Source organism: Poecilia latipinna, unplaced genomic scaffold, assembly GCF_001443285.1.
Source record: "Poecilia latipinna isolate Pla-1442-1.1 unplaced genomic scaffold, P_latipinna-1.0 Scaffold265, whole genome shotgun sequence".
NCBI lineage: Eukaryota > Metazoa > Chordata > Actinopteri > Cyprinodontiformes > Poeciliidae > Poecilia > Poecilia latipinna.
Genome location: NW_015112881.1, coordinates 17379 through 36771, shown reverse-complemented (window position 1 = coordinate 36771; position 19393 = coordinate 17379). Strand labels below are relative to the sequence as shown.

General features: G+C 40.7%; 1 protein-coding gene across 1 annotated transcript; it reads right to left on the bottom strand.

Annotated features, from left to right (window-relative positions):
* Window positions 1–15183, bottom strand: LOC106947963 (transmembrane and coiled-coil domains protein 3-like). The gene is made up of 4 exons (XM_015033339.1): window positions 14867–15183; window positions 4438–5372; window positions 3845–3980; window positions 1–2772 (listed from the first exon to the last, which is right to left on the bottom strand). The coding sequence occupies exons 1-4, from the start codon at window positions 14939–14941 to the stop codon at window positions 2467–2469; spliced, it is 1452 nt and encodes a 483-aa protein (XP_014888825.1). The 5' UTR covers window positions 14942–15183; the 3' UTR covers window positions 1–2466.
* Between the last annotated feature and the right edge of the window lie 4210 nt (window positions 15184–19393).

The window sequence follows — 19393 nt, the reverse complement described above, 5'->3', positions numbered from 1 at the left end:
TTGATTAAAAAGGTTTGTTTAATTTAACAGAAATGATCAGACAAAGGCACAGAATGCATAAACATACAACTGATTGACCACATAGTGCACCGGAGGAAAATATAGAATGTAAACGAGATCATGGAGAAACTTCCTCAAATGTGTCAAAAGAAAAAACAAAAAAAAAAACCAAGAAGAACAAATTTAATCTACAAAAACAAAAAGGTGCAACAAACCGTGACAAAAACTGTACTACTACGGATTTAGAAACATCATCAGTGGTCCTTATACATTTATGTGCTGTCCTTCTTAGACGATGCTCATTAGATAAAACATAAAATATTACATTAGTGATTCCAAAAAGACTGGCTTGTAGTTAATCACAAAACACAGTGACGTTTTCCTCCGAAACTCAAGGCAGTTTATTAAAAAGAACTGCCCTTAGTTGTAAGAAAAAAAAAGCCCCATCTCACAGTATAATCCACCCGCTCCACATCACATTATTAGAAAACAGAGTAATGAAACTGGGTAAGCGCTTAAGACTTTTATAACATAAAAAAAATAAGCAACAAGATGTGTGTTTGTGCCTTTTTGTGCATTTGTGTGTGTGTGTGTGTGTGTGGCTGCACTGGAGAACTGGTGTGTTGTTGTTACCAGGCGACCAGCAAGATAATGCAGCTCCATTGATTTTTGGCCTTTAAGAGAGGAGACGGCTGGTTTTATCAGAGTTCAGCAGTGGGTTAGATGTTTATGGATCTCTCATGTCAGCACTGATGACAACTTCTTTACACGTTTCTTCAGCAATAAACCCCGGTCACTGCTGTGAATCAGTAATGTAAAACGCTCACTCCTTTAAGAATTAAAAAAAAAAAAAATAAAAAATAAACAGTGCTCCAAGAAATCAAATATATTGCACATTAAACAACAGTTAAATGAGAGAGATGAACACAACACAAACGGTAAAAGAGACTAAGAATGATGAACAGACGCATTAGCTTTAGTCTGTAGTTTCTCCCTTAAGTGGAAAAGTTCGATATTTGGGAACGCAACAGTCTGGTAGCGTAGCTCTGACTGCAAACGCAACAAAATCTGCAAACCAAGCTTCAAAGTTGAGAGCCCGTGTTTCTACTTCGCATATTTTGGAGAACATGTCTTTTGAGTCTTTCAAATGAGGTTAGCTTAGCAATTTGATGGGATTTTGTTGGCAAAACTTAGCTAAGTAGCTATTAGCACAAGCTAACAAGCAAGTAAGTGCATTTTAAACGTGTCGGCAAACAATATGTTTTTATGTTGGCTTGCTGAATTTGAACAGCAACTCATTTAAGGATCTCAATGTGTTTGTTTATCTTAGTTAGTTGAGCATTGTGTTTCAAATTTGATACTAAGCTATGTTTAGGTTACCAGCAAGAAGGAAGCAGGTAGGTGTATTTGTGCAAGTTTCCAATTTCGTTTTAAGATAAAAATAAACTATAAATGATCTCTTCCTCCTTTAAACAGCTTATTTAAAAATTTTCAAAGACAGAAGTCTAATTGCTTAGCTAACAAATATTTAAAATAGGTGAAAACGTCTAGTTCAGAAATTCTAAAATAGTTCTAAAATAGTGCTAAAATGCAGACTTTTTCCATATTTTTACAACATCTCCTATGTAACAGTCAAATTAGAAGCTCAGCTAACTGCTGACCTGCATAGAGAATTAGAGGTAAGTAGAGGCAAGTGAATATAAGAAATACCTGGAAACCAAACCCGTCCGAATTTGGTTGTTACAGTTTGTATATTTTAGGGAGCATTTTTTTTTGTCTTAATTGACATGATCAAAATAGCAAACCATGACTAATGTGATGCAAAATTAATCTTACTTGCTGCTAGTGGTGCGTTAGCAGCTGAGAGAAAGCAAAAAGGTGTATTTTTAAAGTATTTTCTGAACAAACCTCTAGAAATAGAGGAATTTTGGTTCTAGTTTGCAATTTGGGGTAGAATCTAGTTTGTGAGTCTGAGAAGGATCCTTGTTGGTGTCTTAATGCTTAAGCTAAGAACTTACCAAAAACAAAGGAAGAGTATTTTTGCCCAACCACTCCTTTAGACCAAAAAGTGACTATTAGTATTAGTAATGTCTTGTTCCTGAGTGTGTGACAATCCGACTGCAACAAAATGGGATGGAATGGGCTGCATTTTTCTTCAGTAAACAAACTTTTCCACCTTGTTTAATTCTGGCTTTGACCTAAAATATTTTGTGAAAATTTGAATGAGAAAGTAGCAAAATTGACTAAAACATAAAAATAGTATTTTGTTTAGCAGAGCTAGACACATTCAAATTCCATTCAAACAAACAAAAAAAGAAATTAAATTTAAGTCGGTCTTTAAAAACGCAAACCTCTAAAAATGACGGTGATCGCGTCTTTTGAAGATTGTACAACCAACCTTCTTAGACACCTATTGCAACTAAAGGTGATTAAGTTAATCAGAGTTTCAGAGCGATCTTCTCGTTGTTAATCGGGCACCAGCAGTCTGTCTATGGCATACTGTAAATGGTCCCAGTTCTTCCAGAACACGGTCAGAAAGCACACGCCCAGCAGCGTCGCGGCCATGTGATACCGGCTCTTCATCAGTGGCGCGGCGAACTTGGCAGCGGTGGAGACGCACACCAGGATGACGGTGATGATGGCCAGCATGATGTTGATGCTCTTCCCCAGTAAGACCCGAGCGTCCGGGCTCTCGAGCTGCACCGTTTGCTGCTGGTGCTGCTGCTGGAGCTCCAGCTTGGAGACGCGAGTCTGACACGACTCCAGGGCCTCCTGAGACACGCAGGGAGAGACGCTGTCAGTCAGAAGGCTTCTCAGTTTGGGTGACGTTCTAATCATCAAATGACTTTATAAATTGTTGTTTTTTTGTTGTTTTTTTTAAACTATGACGTTGGAAGAATATCTGGCCACAAATGTTTGAAATGTAGCATCTCAGTCAAGCTCAGCTAGCAGAAAATAACTGAATGCAACACAGGGCTGTTGTATCTATTAGAGGATTTCTTCAGAGATTGTACAGCAGCAGAACATAAATTTTTGATCTGACTCCCAACAATGTGTTCAAAAAACTTAAAAGGATGATTCAATAAGCATGGAAATAATTTAAACAAATTAAATGTTATAAACAGACACTTATAACTATTGTAAATAAGGAACTGCAAAAGCTTTGAAACTAATGTGAGAAAGTAGTGGATCTTTTAAGGCCTAACTGGGTTAGTTTGGATCTTACCAAATTGATTTGGGTAGTTAGGATTCAAGAAAGCCTAAATGTTTTTAAAACACCGGCTGAGAGAGTGATAAAGAAAAAGGAATATCAGGAAATACAGAAGTCGTCAAAAAATATAAAGTTTAGGGTTATCACTTGAGCTCACTAAATACTTTTTCCAAGTACCTCCATACTGACAAGACAATTAAAATTGCAAAAGGATTTGGACTTTTTCCACTTCCAGGGTTTGTCTCAGAAAAAGGGGGAAAAAATTATTTTCTTTGAAAGTTTGACGTAAGTTTTTCAATCTAACTTTTAACTAGAAAAAAAAATAAAGATGAACATGAAGTCACTCTTCTTGAGGTTTCGCATCAACCTTAAAAACTAACATGGCCGCCGCGTCTTTTTTTGTTTGTTTTGATTCCTGATTCCCAAAGGCTAAGCTGGATTTAATCTTACATCTAGATCCAAATTATAACTTCAGATTTGACTTCACGTCTTAAGAGCCATCTAAGAGATATCACACTGAACAAATAAGAGAGTTCTGAAAAGTCAGAAAAAGACTGCAATAAATACTGTGTACTTTTTGCAGGTTCCCGCTTAGATTTAAGCATCATTAAAATGTATTTGACCCGTACGAACCTGTATGTCCCGGGCTCTTTCCTGGGCCTGGTAGGCCACCCGCTCCTCGACGCTGGCCAGCTCCTGCTTCAGATTTGCCATCTCATTTTGATGAAGTTCTGTCAGGTCGTTCAGCTGGTCCTCCAGATGCGCATACCTGCCAATCAGAACGCAGAAATACGGATTGAAGAAACTATTTTTGCTACATTAAAAAAAAATATGCTTGGGAGGAGTTTACGATTCCTCATCTTAAACCCTTCAAGTGCTCAAGTTCTCAATTTTGAATGAATTTATATCATGTACTTCTACAGTGATTGGCCCTTAAATATAGAGCACACAAATGACACGCATAAAGACAGAATGAATATTGGATGAATCCGAAATGATGGGATATGGATTGAAGTCTCTAATTTCATCATCTTCAAACCTGGAAAAAACTTTAAATTAAATCAGGTTCCATATTCATACAAAATTATCCACTCTATAAAGAAACTGTGTCTGTGCCTTTTCACATTTCCCCCCAAAAAACTTGGGTTTATATATTAAAAAAAAAAAAAACTGGAACAAATCAGGTCTGTTGCTGAACTCTGATCAGGAAGTGGTAAACAACTCACCTGTACCTCTCCTCTTGTAGTGTTTGGCTCAGAATACTGTACTCCCTCTTGAACTGCTCTTTAATCTCGTCCATGTCTTCCTCCAGCTGGCTCTGGACCTCTTTTATCTCTCTCACCTCCTCGTAGAACAGCTCCAACCTGCCGTGGCCGTCTCCCCCGGGCTGCTGCCCCTGCCCCACCACGGCTCCGCCCGCACCGTGGTTCCCGTTGCTGTCTGCCGAAATTGAGGAGCATTCGTCGTCGCTGGGATACTTGGCCTTGCTCACCAAAGACGTGCTGCTGCTCAGCACCTTCCCTGCGCCGTCGGACGACGCGTCCAGGTTGCTTTTGAGCTGAGCGATGTTGTCGGCGCTGCCAAACTTGTTCCGGATGAGGTTGGCGAACTCCCTGGGCTTGCTGAAGAAGAAAGGAGGGGAGAGAGAAACGCCGGGCCCGATGGTTTTGATCTTGTCCATGGTCGGGTGGCGCCCACTGCTGGTCATGTCCCTCAGCTGTCGAGGCGACTCCCTGGGTATGGTGCTGCGTTTGGCCGAGGGAGGCCGGGGCGGCGGGCTTTGGAGGACCTCGCTGTCCTTCATCTTCCGATGGTACTGCTCCAGCTTCTTCTGCATCTGCGCGATGTTCTGTGACGACTTGTTGTTCTTCTTCTCGAACACCTGCTTGATGCGCCCCAGCTGCTGCTTGTCCACGCTGTTCACCAGCTTCAGATACTCCACCACATTCTCGTCTCTGGCAGCCTTCTCAATCTTCAGCTGCTCCGTGACTTTCAAGATCTTCTGCTGGAGGCTGTCCAGGCAGGAGCGACTCCGGTGGACCTCCGAGACGAGAACCTGGCGGGGGCTCCCGTTGTTGAGGTCCAGGTCCAGGTTGTTGTCCGAAGAACCCCGACGCATCGACAGAGGCAGGCCGAGGAAACTGGCCTCCGTATTCCGGTCCTGCGGTGCAAACAAAAAGGAGAAGCTCTATTACGGACTGATGCGCTTACAGAGAAGATGTTCTGCAACTGAAATGTGTCTCATCAGCAAAAGTGTCCATCCAGGAGGAAATGAAAGAACAATCTCATGCGCCGACAGCTCACAGGGTATGGCTATTACTTCATAAATGATGCAATTCTTTGCAGGTTTTGCAACCACACATGGAAAGTCCTGTAAAATCCTTCTGTTTCTAACTTGTATAGAAAAAATAAATAATCTTAATTATACTCTAAGGTTGCATTTATTGCAGTTTTCTGACTCGTGATCGATTTTTAAAAAGCCTGACCCAACAACACCAAATTTGTTGTCTGAAAAGTCTCTACGTATTGCAACACAGTCGCCGAGTTGGCAAAAGTGTACCGACTGGTGCTAATTGTACACGGGCAGATGTGACTTGGAGGACGGGTCAGTCAGTCAGTCTTCTTTCAGTGGCTGATTTTCAGACCTTTGCAGAGGTAGATAAGATTGGTTTCTCATGCAAGTATTGGCCAATCGCTGATTTCCCAAAATATCAGCCGGCATAGTTAAATTAAACTTACGGTGCATTCACACCAGCCGCTTTAATCGAACTCTAGATCAATCGTGGCTTCTGATCTTTCACCAAGGAGAAATCCTGCATCTGCTAAAATCTGACGCTACTCCAGTTTTGTTTACAATTTGCGAAAAAGACATGTCCTCATGTCTTCTCTGGAGGTTTTTGTGTCGTTTTCTCCAGTGGTACTTGGCACAGTGCCACCACAGGGAAGGGGATGAACAGGTTTTACAAAAGGTTCAGATAGTTTGACACAATGCAGTATGAAAGTGAACCAAACCAACTGAAAATACAACAAATGTTGCACTTTTGATCCCCAGTCGAACCCAGTCCACCAGGTGTGGAAAGACCCTTAGTACATTAAAACACTTTTAAAAGTTAAAAAAATAAAAATAAAAAATAAAATAAATCTCTATCCTGCTAATTGTACATGAATCCCAATGTGCCCAACTGTTCATGTTAGACTTTTAATTTGTGAGTAGGTGCCACTGGTTCCAATGAGTAAGTTTTTATTTTACCGATGCTTCTCTATGTTCTCCAACGCCCTTCAATGCTCGAGTGTGAACCTCCAAATAGCATTTGCACGCTATTGCACTGCTGACACTGTGATACCATCTGGGTGTGTCTGTAATGCTCTTATTTGGCACATCTGCTCCTTTTTACGAGCCAGTGTGTGTAATCCCATTTGTTTATGCTGTAAAATGCAGACGACATTATTCAGATTGCCTCTATGAAATGTGTTTCAAAGAAGCATGGGCATGTAATGTAGGTCAGTCGTAACGCAACGCAAAAGCCACGGGGCTCAGAAAATTCCTGTCCCAGATGCAGCCTTCCCTCCTTTTACAGTTAATTAGCGTTTCTCCCCACAAGGACTGCACTCACTTTGTCACTGAGTCAAAAGTTCAGTGACCAGAAGAGAACCAAGGCTTCTCGGCTGCTCATTCTGAGGAAGTAAAAGAGCGACGCTAAGAGACATAAGAGTGAGTTTAATAATGACAGGAAACCAAAGGCTGCTTGAAGAAGAGGAAACTGCAGAGAAGAAGTAAAGTTTGACTTTTATTGGGTTTCTGAAATGTGCTTTTGCTTTTCGTAAAGGAGTGGTGGGGAAATTAACTTCCAGCGCAGTGAAACGGCAACAGCAGCTTGGTGTGGCATCTAAAGATCTGAGCACAGGCTCAACGCTGGTGTTATGACAGGAAGTGCAAGCTGTTAAAAACTAAAACAGCAAAGTGTTGTACAACGAGCACCATGGGTGGTACGAAGCTGCGCTAATCCCTGGCAAATATAACGCCGTTATTCAAGCAAATAAACAGATCTCAGCTGAATTAAGAGGCGTTAGGCCCACAATCCTGCTTAGCATTGCAACATCGCCATGGACTGGTCACATACTGCGAGCTTCACATTTGAGCAACGGATCTGCACATTCTGACGTTAACGAACACATGACAGTCATGAGGAAATGAGCGGAGGCTTAGCCCCGAAGTGGATGAATTATAACTAGATGTGTGCCGACACAGACCGAACAAATCCTCAGACTGAAACAGAAAGCTGCTTCCTCACACATCTGGACTGAAGTTTGATCCAGTTATCCATGCAGATTCCAATTACTTGGCAAACTATACTATGAATATTGGCATTTTACACAGACAAAAGCTTTTTTGACAAAACTGCAAATTTCAGTCCAGTGTTGTCCCTCAGATCTCATTAAATTTTTGGGAGAACTTTAGCTAAATATTTTCCATAGTCTCTAATAGATATGAACGCAAACAGATTTTTCAGGTGATGTACTTCTGAAATGGCAGCACAAGTTGTCATCATTCCCATTAGTTTTTCATAAACCTGCCCCTGTTTCAATACGCAATATGTTTGGTAATTCAGGAGCCATTTAAGATTTCTCAACTATTATCAAAGAAGTAAACTCAAGGACAAAAATGTAAAGTTTTTTAATGTTAGTGTCATGCAGGCATGGGTCGGTAACTGGTATCAAGATTTTAAAAAAATAAATAAATAAACTTGTAGCTTTTCTGGTTTAAATAGAAGCAACCAGATTATGTTTCTCTTAACATTATCATGCTGTACAAATCTCATCCCAGCTCAGAGCTGATGTCAGACTCCTTAGGTTGCACCATGCAGACTCAGCTGTAACTTCTTTATGTGTGCCAGCTGCACAGAGTGGCCAATGTTCATATCTTCAAGCCTGCTGGTGGGCGTGGGGGGGGGACATTTCAGCGCCTGTCCTCGTCCCACCCTCCCATCTGCCCTCCTTGGACACAGAACTCTTTTTGTGCGGAGGGAAAAAAAGCCACTTTGTCATGTCCCACCTCAGCTGAGTCTCTGACCGAGCTCGATACATATGGATTGACGTGCGTACAGTCCGAGGAGCCCTGTGTCCAATCACAGTCCAGCTCTGTCCAGCGTGCGGCTTGTAGAGATTACCTAAGCCACACACACACATACCAAACGCTGCCCTATCGTCAAACTTGTTTGCCATATGAACAAAAGCCTATCTTTATCCTTAAGAGGAAGTGTGAACCAGGCTGGTATGGTTGGTCTCTTGTGCTGCCAAGTGTTTTTGGTTTACAAATGATGAGCACAACAAACTGCCTGTGCAACCCAGCACAAGAGGAAACAAGCTTTTCCTGAAGCACTGGATCTAAACTTTACCCTTAGGCAACCTATATATCTGGTGCTTACTTTGTAAAAAAAATTAACAGCAGCGGTCCGCGCATCTTCTTCGCAAAGGTTTGATCACATATTTAAAACACGGAGATTGATGCATTGTGTTTGCGTCGATTAGTGTATTTACCCTGCAGCCAGAGCACAAGCTCTGAATTTGTGCTGCACAGCTGAGGGCAAGGGCTGCATACTCTGAGAGACAAAAAAAACCCAAGGCTGACTTTGGCAAGACGAGGCCTCATCAACGTAACAGGATTATCACACACAACCCACAGCTTCATTCATGAACCACAACTCACTAGCGAGTATGACATCAGCCGGCTTCCCGGTGAGAGGTTTGATGAAACCGTATTTCAACTGAATGAACCCCTTTCTATTGCCGCTGCTGGATACTAAAGAGTGAAAGTCACTCTGATGGGAATTTGCTCCCCGGATGACTGGCTTGGCTTTAAATGAAGTAGCCTCCCGCTGATGGAAACATCCACATAAATCTGATGCTGCGCTGCCCTACTTTTCACACTTTCTTTACAGAGTTAGAGGCAGCAGGGTGAAAAATGGTCTGTCCAGAAGGGCTGGGGCCACTGATGAAGTAATGAGGAGGAGAACGTCCTCACCAACTCAAATTTATGACTTTTTTAAGACCGTCATGACTGGAATTTAAGGCCTTAGAGGTCACTGACTAACACCAGGTGTTAGTAATGAGGCAAAAATCATTTTGTGTTTTTGAACAATGCAAGGCGCTTGTGCATGTGTCTGAGTTTAAGAAGCCACAGGTTTCAAAAACAATCAAAACTTCCCCTCATTCCATTCATGCGGTTTAAACTTCTAGTAATGTATTACAAAATATGGTAAATGGTTTACTGTGATCATTTGGAGCGTGAATCAATGCCCCTCCTCCACCTGTTGCTATGGGCAGTCAGTAACTCAAACATCAATAATTTGGCGCACATTTAAAAAAGTAGTTTCACAAAACTAGTCAGGTATTTTTCTGTGATTCCTTGGCTACCAGAGATCCACCAATCATTTCTTCCAACGACTCTTTTTAAGTTGTTGGAAGAAATGATTGTCACAGGAGCTACAGTATGTTAAAATGCACAGCAGGAAAAACTGGATATTACTTGACATAAACATATCTGAAACAAGAGTTTAAACAAGCTCATGTTCATCATCATGTTGAGAAAATAAACACCACCTGCTATGAACCAGCTAAATAATGACCAGCAGAAAAGCACAATGTTCTGTGCAATTATTTATCTCAGAACTATGAATAACTGCATGGGCTTTAACAATAGTAATCAATGTAAAGGCAATCTTTTGAAATATGTTCCTGAGCAGAAGCCAATAGAAAATGTTAAGACGTCATTAGAACCTCGTGCTAGCTAATTGTAGCATCTCTTCCTCTTGATTTGTAACAACAAATGTCAGGGTTTATATGTGGGAGGAGGGAGTTCCCTCAGGCTGAAACATGAATTGTGATTTCTTTGACATCTACACCCCAGATGTTCACCCACCGCCTGATTCCCAAGTCAAAGGAGATGAAAAACAGATTCGCAGGAGTGGGAAAAACTGAAGCAAGGCAGATAAGCGAGACAAGCTAAGCAGCTCATATCTCAACAATCGCTATCATATATGCCGACACACTTCACTCGACTCTCCTTGTGACCTCTGAGTGGCTCTTCCATACCTCAGTCTGGTAAATCCCCCACCCCCTTGTCACTCACAATGCCCTACATATATCAAACCAAACGTCAAGACGCACTTAAATCCTCTGTGCACAATAAAGATCCATCTGCCTGAGCCTCAATCTTAACACAAGACATACATCCAAATCTGTGCAAAGTCACAGGAGTCGATAAAAATCCTGCAGATGCTGCTTATCTTGCACTGCAGTATGTCCTCCTCCTCCTCCTCCTGGATCAATGATGTAGCTGGTGGTTCAATTTTTCTTGCAAAAGCAGCTGCAGCATTGTAAAATACGACCAGAGCATATTGGTCTAGCTCTGAACCAGAGCAGGGCTGAGAGCTTACAAATTATTTAAGACAGACTGGTATGCAGAGGGTGTTTCACTGAAAAACTGGTAGGACAAATATTGGTCCAGGTTAGCAGAGCGCATAGCAACCTCCTTGCTAACCCCGCTTTCCCTCCCCTCCGTTCAGAACATTAAAAGAGCCAGACATTTTCGAATGCAAACAGGCTGCACTCGCTGTTCACTCGATGAGGAAGTTATGCTTCTGTCTGCGCACAGTCGCAGCTGTATTCTCTGGAAACCACCAGGTCGGGTCTCCGAACAGGTGTCGGCGGTGACCCGAAGCCGTCTGATCTGCCTAACAAGACCCTTATGTGTGGCACATGAAGGGGGCACCTATTAGGCCAGGCCTCTGGTAGAGGGCAGTCCACATGAGCATGAAAGGGGAATGGAGCTGGCACGCTCACGGAGACGGAACAAACCCGTCCCTTCAGCGGAGAACAGAACCGCAGAGGGGAAGAAACCTCCACAGCTTATTGGTATTCCCTCCAGCTGATCCTCATGGATACAGACTCACACAGAGAGACGGAGTGAGGACCAAAGACAAGAGAGAAAGAGAGAGGGAGAGAGAGCAACAAGGGGCACATCTTTCATTTTAGTCCAAAAGCTGACCCCAACATCTCCTCCTCCCAACTGCGTCCCACAGCTGCCTGTGTAGTCCAAACTTTGAATTCTTTCATCAGCATGAAGCCAAACAACGACCCTCATTCAAAGCAAAATAAATAAATAAGCAACAAGGTTTCCTGAATGAAACATCCCTATGAGATCAGGGGATTTAATCGCTTTAGGGCACATTCACTATTATCTCATAGAGACAAGCTGGTCCAGGACTAAATCAATAACCCATTAACACTACCAGTGTCTGCTTGCTGTGTATCGAGTGGGATCTAATTACAGTAAATATGCTGGTGTTAGTCAGTGTAATGATTCAAAAATGGGATGAATAATGGAGCCGGTGATACATCAAGGCTGCTGAGGGCTTAAAGCGCCTAATTAACCATGAAAAATCTAACGGGCCCGCCTGTCCTGAGAAAGGTTTGGAGCATTGTTTCAGAAAGACGTTAACGTGTGTCCTCTACTTGATGTAGAAGAGGAGTTAGAAACCACATCATGACTCATGGCGTGACCTCTGACCTACTAAATCTGCTGAAAAACAGGTTTTTGAGGAACAAACCTAGAGTGTCATCGGCAGCAAGCAGAATGTGAGAAAGAGATAACTAAGTAGATAGGCAAGCAAATGTTTTGCTCTATTATTTTTAAATTGTTGATATTTCCACAATGCCATCTGGTCGTTTAAAAAGATAGTTCAGATTTCTATTTTATTTTATTTTGTGTGTGTGTGTGTGTGTGTGTCTCTGATAAAAAGTCATGAGTAGTTTATTATCTTATCTTTTCATCTTGTAGAGCACAGTGAACTGCCTTGTGGCTGAAATGTGCTACACATAAGAAACAGATCTTTCTGCACACAATTTACTGGAACATGTCATGACCCAATTTATCAACCAGTCATATCAAAACAGAGAGAACGCAAGCTAATGCTAGGTTAGCCTCTCGGAAAAGTTAGCTCTGCTGTCATTTTAAGTTGGACTGCTGTGGTTCTTTCTCAGGAAAGGCAAAAGAAAAGGCTAAAGTGTCTGGAGCCGTCTAAGGCAGTATGGAACAAAGTAATGTAGCAAGACACCCCTCCCCAACCTATTTCTGACCAGACACAGTCAGGTGGCAGAATATAAGCTACCACATTTTCCCCTCAATTGCAACAAAGACAAATCTGCCTATTTGTAAAAATAATTTCAGACATAAAAAAAAAAAACACAGAGCAGCACCAAGTTTCAAAATTATACTTAGCTAGCTATGAACAGCATCTCTGTCCGCAGCTAATATAAGCTTTGCGATGCTCAAGTTGTTATAAAGAGCACTATGGCTAAAATATAGAGTAATAATAATAATATTCTTTGCATTACCACTAAATTCTGCAGCAGTCTGATCTATATTTTGTTTTAAGTAACTGAATTAAAATCAAAGAAATAAGTGTCATACAAAGCATTCTATACCTGTATTAATTAATAATTGTTGGTTAATACCCTATAATTGCTGGTATTCTGCTGTTACAAAGGGCCGGGCCTCTTGGACCTAGTTCCAGCCACACCAACAACTTAATCTGGATTCATAATAAATGAAGACGCGTTTTCTACAGCAGGTAAGATATTTACTGCTTATAAATGTTGGACAGAAGCCCTCTTCAGAAATCCCGAGCGATCATTTTAAGTGTGAAGGTGTCAAACTTAAAATGAAAACACTTCACGATTTAATCAGAGTTTTTCCATGTTTTGCAACGAGGTTCCTTATTAATATTTTTCAACCAAGCCCAAAAGACTGGTGTGGCTCCTGACGGTGACTCAGATCAGGTGTAAGGGTTGGTTCAGCTGCAGGTGGAGACTTCCTTGTAATTCAAGAGTCCCATATGCTCTCCTCTCTCTGTGTCCCGGCCACCTGGAAAACCTGCTTCACGTCATGCTTTAACTGATCACACTGAAATATGAGGAAACTTCTGAACTTGTCAAACATTACTACCAGGAAATGTTTCAGAGAAGCAAGCCCCGTTTCTGTGGGACTTTCTGTATTCAAATGTGAGGTATCTTAAAAAAAAAAAAAAAGATTGAGCTATTAATTGTGCAGATTATTGCTTTTTTTTTTCTTTTTAAAGAAAAGTGAAGTGGGGAAGAAAAGGGAGACAAACTGGAAACTTTACTTATAAATATATACTGGAAGTGTGTCTATTTAAAAGAAGATTTCCCAATTTGTGGGTAATTAGAGTGTTTAAAATATGAAAACACCAATTTATACCACACATATTCACAAATTTACCATTACAGTAGTAATGGCACTTTGCAGTACTACCTAGTCTATAAGACGATTATGTAATAAATAAAAGTTGTTGGTTTTTCTGAGAAAAAAGGAAATATATGTTTAAGGAACTGCTCAAATCACGTCTTTGATGTCTCCTTATTGTTTCATATCCGACTTATTAGGCTGAGAAAAGCGAGTGAATTATTATACCAAACGTTTCATACCAGCCAGACATCGATTCGCACCCAGCTTGGGGATTCATAGTACCTGCTTAGACAACCTCTGATTTGAAATAACGTCCTTTATTCTATTCATGTCCACCATAATGAGATTTGGTCAAATATGGTGCCAATAAATATTTTCTACAAGCAGGATGTTGTATATCAAATGAAATAATAATAAATGATGAACTTGACAAACAGTTATGCAACTGGTTCAAAAACCTTTCCATGTTATTGGAAAAATAATTATATTATTGGGTTCTTTACATTAAAAATTTTTATATTACAATATGTTTTACTACGTGGAGTACTAAATTGGCGAGGTGGCCTGGAGATTCCTTTCTTTCTTTTCTTTTTTTATTTTATCAACATGACTGGACACTTCGAGATTAGTGGGGAAGGAGATAAGAGGCTAATTAAAAAACAACCTGAAACTGACTCACCGAGTGACCACAAAAAACAGAAACCTTCATAATCCAGTGCAACACTTTGTAATTACATTACTCAACTCTTTTATTTTCTGTTCAGACGACTGATTTTGTGATGCTTATGACTCAGGTTTATTGTGTTAGCACAGATTGACCCACTGTTGAGTTGAATTGCATTTGGTGAAACTAAAATGAGCCTAGACACAAACAGCAGCTACATTTGATACTCATCATTTATTAAAAAGTGAAAAAAAAAAATCTAGGAAAATTACCAGATGTAAATGCAATATGGGACTGATGTGAAAGGAAGATATAGGGATAGGGTTTTTTTTTTTCTACGTTTGACATAAATAATAAAAACGCATAAGGAAAATAATGAACTTCATTAATCATTTGGACAGCTTCTTGTCATGGCCATATATCCGCCCCGGCCCCCCCACCTCCTCTCAGCATTTTGCTCGCAGACACCCACAGGCTTCATGTTCTACCACATCTTCTGCATCCATTATATCCGCCCAAATGCATAACCGGGTTACTTGAAGCTCTTTGTTTGGAGAAACTGTGGAGCTTTAAAGCGGCGCAGCTGTTAGCCCCACATGACGGAGAGCCGAACGGACAACAATGCAGCGCTGGTACCGCGTGGGTAGAAGAAGCTCGGTTCTGACACACCGCAACCAGCTGAAAGAAAAGCCAGGGCAGAGAAACTCGCTCTGATATTACTCACCATCCGGCTGCTGAGGTATTTCTCCTCCTCAGACAAACTTCGCACGGACACGCTTACTCCGCTTACCCCGGGCATAATAACCTCCCATCTGGAGCTGGAGAGGCGCTTACTGGGGGCTTCAGTTCGGTACTGGGACCAGTTTCCAACTCACACAGTCTGAGGTCCGAAGACTCATGTTCAACCCGTTTAGCGCCGTTTTTTTTTTTTTTTTTTTTGGCTCTCGGTGTGTCCCACGGTCCGCACACGGAGACTGTACTCTTGAATACAACAACTGTGTGTGAAGGTAACTCCGCCTGTTCTTCTCTGCAGAGAGGAGGGAGGGACAGAGGAGGACTTAACCCTTTCAGCGTGCCTGCCTGTCAGTGGTAGATTAAAAAAACCAGTCGAGCAAAAAAAAAAAAAAGCAAAGTACACCGCCTTGCGAAAGTATTTACACTCCTCCTCCCCGTAATTTTAATCCTCTTTTGGTAACAAAATTCAGCATATTTCATCGGGGTTTAATGTGATAGAGCGAAGCAGTCCATAATTATGAAGATTAAGTTTTCGTACACAGCAGACCATATGTTACATCTTTAACCTAACAATTTCTGAACATAAGATTCCCTGTGTATGTAGGGCAGCCTGTTCTCCCCTTGCAGAAAAGGTGGTAACCTGTCAGTATGTCAACAATTACAGACCAATCTCTAAATTTTGCGTACTTTCCCAAAGTTCTGGCAAAACTGGTCAGGGAACAGTTGAAAATGTTCTTAGATTTACTCTCACAGCACTTAAAGTGGTGAAGGACGTCGTAAGATGCCCTAGATGGCCGAAAAATATTGTGCGGCTTTTTGTTGTTGTTGTTGTTTTGTTCTTTTGACTCACCCAATGGCATTGATACTGCTGATCATACCATCTCGCTAAATCGACTACAAGATTGGGCAATCTGTTCAAGTTGTAGACTTCTATCTACTATCTGGTAGAACATTGCATCCAAGCTTTCGGGTATCTTTTCTTCCTCCTTTCTGCTTTAAAGGGAGTTCCTCCAGGCTCCTTATTAGGGCCATTGTACACAATTCATGTGAACAATCTATGCGATAACTTGCCTGATGCTAAGTCCTACCAGGTGACATGGTTATTTATTGTCTGTCTTCTTCGGGTTTTCAATCATTAAAACGTCTGCAACCTGCATTTGACTCTGCACATGTCTTACTAAGCCTAAGCAAATTATTTAATGAAAAAGTAGCAAGAAGATAGACATCGTTGAAACATTTACACTAAACTAATACTAAAATATGCTTAGTTATACACTAGAACTATTTATTACTTTTTGTTTTTGAACAAAAAAGTATAGTTGTTTTGGAATAAGAATGAATACTAGCTGGGTGAGTATTTTCCATTCTGTACTCAGTCATGTGTGATGGCTGTCATTCAGTCTTTCTCTGCCATGACATGTCTTTTTGAAGATATGCCCTTATCAATAATGCTGGTAGTCAGGCAGAGGCTGGTTCCCAAGGGCTCCTTATCGGGGAAAATAAGAAGTACGAAAGCAGCAGCAGCATCGAAGAGTCAGCACCAAGTTAAACCTGCTGCTAAAGTTCACCAACTGATCTAATCGTGGGATATAATTTTAATGTGAAGATTCAAAAACATCTAATTCACTTGGTAGCAGAAAATAAAGCCTTGAGATTGTTCCCTCCTTGTTCATCGAGTGGTAATTGGAGACAGTTTAATTATGTTTTTGTACGTAATCTCTGGCTTGACGGGGATGTCCAAATATAAAGCATGATGACCGAGCTGAAGTAGCCACAATATCTGATTTGGATCTGCGAATGTTCAAAATGAGGAACAATAAACGCTGAAAAAATGCTTAACATGTCAGCAGATGCATATGCATGACAGGAAGTGTGCTTCAGATGCCTAATGTGTATCATAAAGAGAAAGAAGTTTAATAAAAAAAAAAAAAAACTCTTTGGTCTTGGCTTTTCCAACTGGTTTTTAAACTATATTTGACCATTAGTGAATTTTGTTTGAGTTGGCTTATTTTTTTGTCACACAAAAGTCAAATCACTGAACAATTTTTTTTTACAAAGAAAACACAAAGAAAGGCCCGGCAGTCTTGCCATTTGGCAGAAATGATCTTGTTCTTGTGGCACAGAACAAGATGAAGTCTGTAAGAAGAAAGAAACACGTTTTTCACACCAGTGTATTGTTGTTTATTTCTGTCATCAGTGCTGTTAGGTTGTTTCGCAACACACCTCCCATTGGGAACAATCCTACTGGTCTTTCACTCAGATTCACGTAACTTGGAATGAGCTTATCCATCCTGCATGAAACGCAAAAGCCTGAGTTGCATCACAAAATCCCAGACCCCTTCAATGAGGGGCTTTGTCATTCTGAAGTGTTGGGAGCGATTACGAAGCAGCCAGAGCGTTTTCGTAGCCGTGTCCACGCCAAGACCGTGGCTCTCAGGTTCACTCTCATCCCTGGCTTCTACTTAAGGATATTTGTTATATTCACTCTGATTTACATGTGCGTGTGTGCCTGCAATGCACAAGTGGAACGCAATTTTGTGAAAAGATCGGAAGCGGATTAAAACAAGATGTGCTCTGAATTATTGTGAAGTTATTAGAAGTGAAGATTTCAAACGCATAATGATGGAGTAAAAAGCATCCAAAAACAAGACTAGTAGTTATTAATTCATTATATTTGCTTGCTCCAAAACATTGTGAGTGGGTGTTTAGTGACAAATCTGTCATGGCAGGGTCTGCTCATTTTCCTGCTCCCGGCGTAAAAGAGATGCTGAGCAAATATATAGTTTTTTTTTATTTTTATTTTTTTATGGAAAAACATTAACTAGTGGTTTGGAAATTAAACTTTAAAAAATGTACAACATCTCAAAATATCAAAAGAGAACAACCATTTGTTAGTTAATGTATCATATTCAATGGTTTGACTGGCTTTATAGATTTATTTTACTATTTACGATTGCTTTCCGTCAAGTCAAACCTTTTTTGTTTATGTTCACTACACAGCAAGTTTTTATGTTGTAATCTTGTGCAGCATATTTATACATTTTTAACTCTTTGTGATGTTTCGTGTGAATATGTCTCGATGCTGCTGCTACATTTAGATTTCCCCACTGTGGGACAATAGATTAAATGAAACAGGACCAGTTCCACCAACCAGTCTCACCAGTCGCCCTGAAAGACGACTGTTGACAGGACAACAGTTGGTTTGTTCACTGCCACAAATCTGGTGTTTCAGAAAAGTAGCAAGAGGAAAGCCGCCGCTGAGAGAAAAATAAAAGGAAGTAACCATTTACGGTTTGCCATCTGCCATGTAGAAACACAGCAAATATGCGGTCAGAAATGACTAAAATGTGGCTTTTTAGGCAACAGGCAAAACACTAACTATGGACAAACACTGAATGCGCTATCAGTTAAACCTTTTGGAGCTCCAGCAGTAGCAAGAGTTAACGGGAAGGCAGATGGAGCTAACAAGGCAGTTGTGGAAGAAGACCTGTTGAAAACTGAGGTTAAAAGAAGCTCTTCATCCAGTCAGATGGAGCCCGAGTTGTTTTCTGAAGAAGAATATGACGACATTTCTGATCTCTGGATGCACAAAGTAAGCAGAAACAGAGCAGCTTTTTTTTCTCTAAGGGTGTAACTTCAGAATAAAACAGGTTAGCAAACTGTCGCCCCATGACACAAACGTGCAAGAAACATTATTTTTTTTAATGAATTTGTAACTCACGTTATGTAATATTCCACTTCATTATCATGTATTACTTTGTCTGTTGTATCATTTCTATAAAGTACATTGAGATTTGTGATTGTAACATAATACGTGTGGAGGTGTAAAAGTACTTTAGTATCATCTCGCATCCAAAAACATGTACGGTGAAGTGGGATAAAGTATTTTTTTATATAAAGACTTTAAATGGATGGTACTCTATTATATCTCAATTTTTCTCATTTCAATAAAAAAAATGGGGAAGATTGAGAGCAACTAGAAGTCTTATAATAATCATTCACACATTTAGCAACAGAATTTGGACGAGGGAGACCATGGCCACCCTTTAAATAGCGACGCCCCTGCTTGGGAGAGAACAGCTTAATGGTTCATACAGGGTAACCCATAAGAAGCTAATAGATAGAGCTCACTATGGCGTCCTAAAAACGGAGCTGGAAATCTTATTTATCATCTTTTATCACCGACACTACAGTATTAAGTAGCTGGATGTCTTTTCAGGGTGATTAAAGCAAAGAGGAGCTCGCACCGCTCTCTGCTGAGTCCCATGAAATATTCATCAGCTAATAACGCTCTCTGAAAGTCTAGCCCACTCTGCAGCGCCCAGCAGCAACTTACTCACAATAAGTCAATGGGACAGGATAGAGATTTGGCATTATTAATTCAGAACGAGCATGTAAACAATCTACTGTTTACAGGAGAGGCGAGTTCAGAGAATCAGGACGAAGCTTTTTCTTTCTTTTTCTTTTTTTTTTTTTGCTTAGTTCCTATGCAAGTCTGTTCATTTTGCTTCTTGGA

What these genes read in the sequence shown, in the direction of transcription:
- LOC106947963 (XM_015033339.1), bottom strand. Translation starts at nt 14,941, where the DNA reads ATGCCCGGGGTAAGCGGAGTAAGCGTGTCCGTGCGAAGTTTGTCTGAG. An exon ending in CTACAAGAGGAGAGGTACAG is followed by an intron (nt 3,981 to 4,437) that starts GTGAGTTGTTTA and finishes TCTGATTGGCAG; the next exon opens with GTATGCGCATCTGGAGGACC. An exon ending in AAAGAGCCCGGGACATACAG is followed by an intron (nt 2,773 to 3,844) that starts GTTCGTACGGGT and finishes TGCGTGTCTCAG; the next exon opens with GAGGCCCTGGAGTCGTGTCA.